General features: G+C 38.4%; 1 protein-coding gene across 1 annotated transcript in view; it reads right to left on the reverse strand.

The window, feature by feature from the left end:
* The window catches only part of LOC118328338 (testis-expressed protein 264), a 33589-nt gene that overhangs the window by 22159 nt on the left and 5229 nt on the right, over positions 1–6201 (reverse strand). Inside the window, exon 2 of the mRNA XM_035662024.1 lies at positions 4829–5050. Coding sequence (XP_035517917.1) covers positions 4829–5050 — 222 coding nt within the window. The remainder of the gene's footprint in view (positions 1–4828; positions 5051–6201) is intronic.

Consider the following 6201-nt stretch of genomic DNA (forward strand, 5'->3'; position numbering starts at 1 on the left):
TAACATGAATTGTCTACTGAAATGTTTAGACATGAATTTCACATTTGATTTACTTTGTCTTTCATTTGCATCTTGATTTATGCCACCAGGCATGGGCAATTTATTGGAAAAACTGGACTTTAGTGGACTTTAGTGGACATATTTGGTCAGTGAAAGAAAGATGCTATGCCAGGTGGCAACAAAGAGATTTTTGACAGAATGTAAATAAAGACAGACATACTCATGTTGGACATTTTGAAAAGTTCCTGTCTGACAGACGCTTACTGAGAAGATTATAATTTTGTAGATGGAAATGTAAGAGCTGACAGTTTGCTAATAAATCATCCTAACCACATGACTTGATCCCTGAACCTTATTAGTGTCATGAGTTATAACTGAAACAGAAAAGAAATATATACATCTTCTGAATACAACTCAAACAGTTCTACATGAAAAGCATCCTAAGGAGTTTTGAATTTAACTTCTAATTTCTCCTCTATATTAAGCCTTATCTTACCAATGGGAATAAATCATGTTTGAATGCCTTTAAAAGTTTATGTGAGTATTAAGACACATTAATCCAGGGTGTATTGTATTGAATTGTTGTTGTTACAAGTATCTTATTTGGCTTCATCACCGTGGGTGTCAGGGCACCTTTAAGTATGCATTTTTCAAGAAAAATAATTGTGTATTGTAACCTTGTATTGTAAGTCTTCTTCCCTCTTGGTTAGAATATTTCCAAAGTTATAAACCCCCAGAATTACAATTAAACCAGGCTTTCCTTCTAAATCTTCCAGCAGATGACACTGCCTCCATTACTTCGTCCAGCATATAAAGCCCACAACCTTTTCTGACCTTTCTGAATGTACGTCACTGTTAGCTAAAAGTCTGCATGTTTAACAGGCCCTGCGGACTAGCATCTGTGCACTGCTTTGCATCACTCTCATGTAGACGACACTAATAAGAATTGTGAGAGGCAGCACCTTATGCCCCAAAAAGGAGGCCTCATTCTCTGTCAGGCTGAGGAAGACTTTATATGATCGCTTTACCATGTGTGTAAGTTGCTAGAAAAGGCCATTTCTAAGGAACAAAGGAAAACTTGCTTTATATTCATCCCAGAACCTCTGTGCTGGCAAGAAACTTCAGTGCCCTCAAGCGAACAAATGTTCCATCGTCTGCCTTTCACAAACCTTTAGATCTCTGTGAATGTCAGCAATATTATCCTCCCACCCCAGTCCCCAATCCAGTCTGAAGGCCTGGCCACCGCGCTCAAATCAAATCTCAAGATGCCAAGGTGTCTGTGATGTAGCCCACAACTAAAAAGCCAAGGCACTGAAGAAAAACACTGGGGCCGATCGATGGTCTGACTAGGCAAATATCAGGCTCGACCATGGGGCAGCGACTCAAAGTGTCTGACAGACAGAAATCGTTCTGCCATGACAAGCCAGGCATGCTAAATGCTGATGAGCTTGTTTGAAAAGGTCTCACCACTTGGGATATTATAAGTGTCAGCCATCAACAGCAAGCTTTATTTAATAAAAGAAACCCATTTAGAACAGTTTGAGCCGTTAGGCAGCTTCTGTTAAATGTGAGCCATGTTTTAGTTTAAACATTGTTGAATTCCATCTACTAATAAACTACTTATTTACACTATTTTACCTTCAACTCATCTCAGAAATTTTATTTTAATTGACTCTACACTGCTTTCAGCACAAATAGTAAAAGTGCCTTCCAACTCAACCTCTTTCAGTCCTTCAACATTATCCAGCATTTAAACTGTCTTTCATGCTTACATTCACTTCCACACTTGACACCTGAACTACCTTCTGTGTTACAACCTGAAATTAGGTTTCAACTCCTTTACCTGCTTACAATAAACTGATGCTTCAGCTGACACTTAAACTGCAACTCCTTAAACTGCTTCAAGATTAGCAGTAACTCGCCTACAAAATTGTTTCAAAGGCTCCAAAGACTCAACAAGTTTTCATATAGTTTGCATTTTTATTTTCATTTCAGAAATGAAATGTTCACTGGTTCGGGTAAATGTGGCTGTTTTAAATGCTCTAACAATTTCAAAATGGACGGGCGGTTTAGTCAGTTTGATGGTTGGGAAAGGCCTGGATTTGCTTGACAATATATTTTTGTTGTCACTCTTTGAATCTTTATATCTGAACATTTTTAATAATATTATGATTCAATTCTCAGCTGCTTCTCAGAGAGGACAAGGTTGTCTGCATAAAGGGGCATTCTGCGATAAATGCTGTGATGCAGGAGAGTGAATCAGGTATTGGACACTGCAAGACGTAAGAACTGAATTTCACTGTGAATATTCCTAACAAAAGAGTGTTGCATAGTCTAGTTTGACACCACAGAGTGAGTGGAATAACATCATCTCTGCTGAACTGATATTCAAGATCGCACAGCTGTATTTAACTAAGTACATGGCTGTCTTAAAATAAAATAGTGCAATACCACTTTTCAAATGAGAGTCGAGTACAGTCAGGAAAGAGTAAACAGCTGCAAACTGCACCTGCACCAAACAACTGTCCAACCTTGAGTTACATCCAAATATGTCAAATATGTTACTAACATTTTAAATGAAAGGGATTTCCTGGGCCTCTAAACATAACCACATGATTTGGAATCAAATCTCTCACTAGGTTTAATGGCTGTGATCCAGATCCCGAATAAAATAAGTAATTTTTCCCCTCTTGGTCTAAGGACCTAGGTCTATATCCACTAAATTACATAAAAATAAATCCACATTTTAGAGGTATCCCACCAACATACAGACAGACAACCTTACAACTTGTATATGATCATATATATTCTGCATTCTAAGCCTGCTTTCTTCTAGAACAGGTCAATATGGACGTAAGAGTTTATGTGTAGGATTTTGCATATCAATATTAGCTAGAGGGGGCGATAATGGATGAGGACAGAAAGCCACCCACATGAGACATTATAGGCAATACCAGTATTGGTTACTGCAATGAACCCAATTACTGTATATTTTCAGTTTATGAAGTTTATTTGGTAGCTAAAACTGAGGGAGTTTAATACAACAGGCTGCAGCAAATTCTTCCTTCATTGAGTTTATGAAGTTCAGTTTTGTTTAAACTGTTTCAGAGAGGTGTGGATTAAACTTTGTGGTCATTTTGAAGGCTGTTCATGGTGCTGTTGAATTGTATTGCATTGTACAGAGAAGTGTTTCATATACTTTGTCCAATAGGACTGTAGTTTTCAAATGTTAAAAACAACTGCATCCAAAAAGAATCCAACACCTCTCTAAAACAGTTTTATGAGTTTCATTAATGTAAGATTTATTTTAGATGCTGTTGTTTTTAGCTTTCTGCACCTAATAAACTGACAACTGATTATGGAGAAATCCTATATACTTTAAAATTATTTCAAGTTTAAATCATCAATTTGTCAAAAACCATCAAACTGTAGTAGCTATTATTCTTTTATCTCATTCAACAAGACAAAACAAGACAGCTACAACTAACCACGGCCAGTAAGTGTTGAGACAACACAGTGAATTATAAGTATCAAGTATAGTAACAAAGATCAGAAGAAAACTGATGTCCAGTTTGATGATGACTGTGTAAGCTGACCTTTCAGACAGGCTAAGTGCCACTGGAGTGGAGCCAGGTTTAAACAGCGTCCAAACAGATGGTAGAACCAGCCAGACAGGACACACAAACACATTCCTCCAGCAGAAGCGGAGTGATTGAGACAACCTGTGGTTTTGCCACCTGTTTTAGCACACTGCATAATTAAACCACGTCCACAAAACTCTCTGCTCATCACAATGACTCACTTTCCCAGCATCCCTCGAGCAGCACTCAGTGAGACCATTCATCATGAAGTGCTAAAAGAAGCTCAAATTGTTCTCTTTCCATCTCCTCCTTTGTCTTCCAAGTTCACTCCACGTCTCCATCTCCTTCCTTACCATAAATCTCTTCCTTCTGTACTACCTAACATGCACTTCCCAACTCTCCAGGGCCTGCCGCAAAGAAGGCGAGAGATAGTGAAGAAAATATTTGACAACATTTAACTTTGTGCTGGCTTAAAAACACAGTATGACTCAGATGTGCATGTGGTAATCATGCAGTTAGATATCGATCATTTACTCGCTACTGCTTGACGTAAGCCCACCTTAGAGTTACCAATCCATCACTCTCTCACACACACACATCCTTCCTGTTTTCCTATCACTAAAATAAGCGCACAGGTGGTGGCTCAGGATTGTTATTTATTGCACCTAGATCCATTTTCAATATGAAATATAATTCAGAAACAATGTAAAATATTTTGTTAATGGCTCGAACTGAGTCAAAATAGAAACACTGAAAGCCCACTATTCATATCTGTAAGCAGTGTTCTATGGAGCTTTGTGTGCTGACTCAATGTGCAGCCAAGACACTTTGTGAGAACACTGAGGCCCATGGGACAAGTATGTGATGAGCTTGAGGCTGATGCTGATGATGCCGGGTGTGTGAAGATACAGTGTACTTAACTGTGATGCAAAGGGATTAATCCTGTTTCTCATGCATGTATATTACAAAGGACTTAAAGTCACTTTTCCCATAGACACCTGGGCTTGTAGATCCTTCGAAACCATCTGTCCATGCATGGGTAATAGTTATGTGCATTCATGTGAAAGTATATTTTATTTTGTATTTTATGGTTATTATTAGTCTCATTATATCGTGTTTTTTCTGAATGAAGCATTTGCCTTTTTTTAAATAATCTTGTAATAAACACATCATTTGTTATTGTTTGTTTGATGTTTTTCACATACAAAATTCAAACAATTGTGATTTGTTGAAAAGAGGCATAATACCTGGATGTAGCGATGTAGCCGTGGGTAAACTCTTCTTACTCTCAGGAGGATAGAGAAAAATGTTCTGTAGGGGAAAGAGGTAGTGACCACGTGTGTGACTTCAGGAAAGGAAAAGACATTAAAGCCTGATGTCTCATAGCTCTTTAGAAGCTCTTCATCGGCCTTGTTTTCTCCTTCGCTCAGAATACTGCCGACAGCGTAGCGGCATTGTGGTCCAGGCACCTAAAAACAAGGATCAAATGAACAAATAAACACAAATTGGTAAGAGAGAACATATAGACAAGATAGACTGACAGACAAGATAGACTGTTAGACTGATAGATTGGATAGAAAAGAAAGATGTATAGAAAAAAAATGCTCACACTTGGTAGTCTTACCAGCATTTGACCTTTCCCTTGTTTTCCTCATTATAGTGATTCCTAATGCCATAATTATACAGAGCCTCCAATATGACAACAGCAACACTGACTGAGATTAATGCTCTCAAGCAGAAAATGCTATCTGGCTATTTCAGAACAATTCTTAATGTTTTTTACTGTTTTTGTGCATGTACTGATTGCACTAAAACAGTGCACTGTACATCACCTTTCCTCATACCAGTCAATCTCCCTCAAAAAGGGAAGGAGGGGGTATGGGCCACTCTGAAATGCCATCTACCATCAACATTTGCAAATTGTCTCTGAGGACTGGTGAGTAATAATGTTAGGCAAAAATAATCCACAAAAACAGTGGGATATGAACAAGAAAAAAGGATAACCTCTCTGATGTCAGCCAGGTGCCAAATTTAAACAGAAAGTATGCTCGTCATTCAGAGCTCTAATTGGAGCATTTGGCAGTGCAGGAATTATTGCTCCTTCCTCCATTCTAAGCACCCTGGTGCCCATTAAAACAAGAAGAACAGGGAGACAGTCTTTACAAATGAATACTCCTGGGACATCCAAGACTTTTCTCCCCCCCTGTGCTGAGCTGAGCACCACTGAAGGCTTGTGTAATAAATAAGCTGGCAAGGCCCAATTTGTTCATAAACCTATCAATGCTACGCTTCAAGCAGAGCCAGTGTGTGTCTGAGAATGCCTATTTTCTCCTCCATTCCTCAACACGCAAGGCCAGTCATGGATAGAAGCGTGGTGTTCGCCGGGCAATGCGGAAGAAGATCTTTTTTTTTTTACAGAACTGTACATTCAAAGTGACACAGAAATACGGCAAGAAGTTATAAATCTCCAAACGCTTCTGACCTAAGATTTGTGTGGTATCAGTAGATGAACAACAGCTGATCATATTTTGAGAATTATTATGAATATAGTGTGGAAACCTAAATATAAAGTAAACTGATTGGAGTCTGTTCTTAATCTGATTCTATAGTGTGATCAATA

The sequence above is a fragment of the Morone saxatilis genome, unplaced genomic scaffold (assembly GCF_004916995.1).
Source record: "Morone saxatilis isolate NCDOM2014 unplaced genomic scaffold, NCSU_SB_2.0 Contig18, whole genome shotgun sequence".
Classification (NCBI taxonomy): Eukaryota; Metazoa; Chordata; class Actinopteri; family Moronidae; genus Morone; species Morone saxatilis.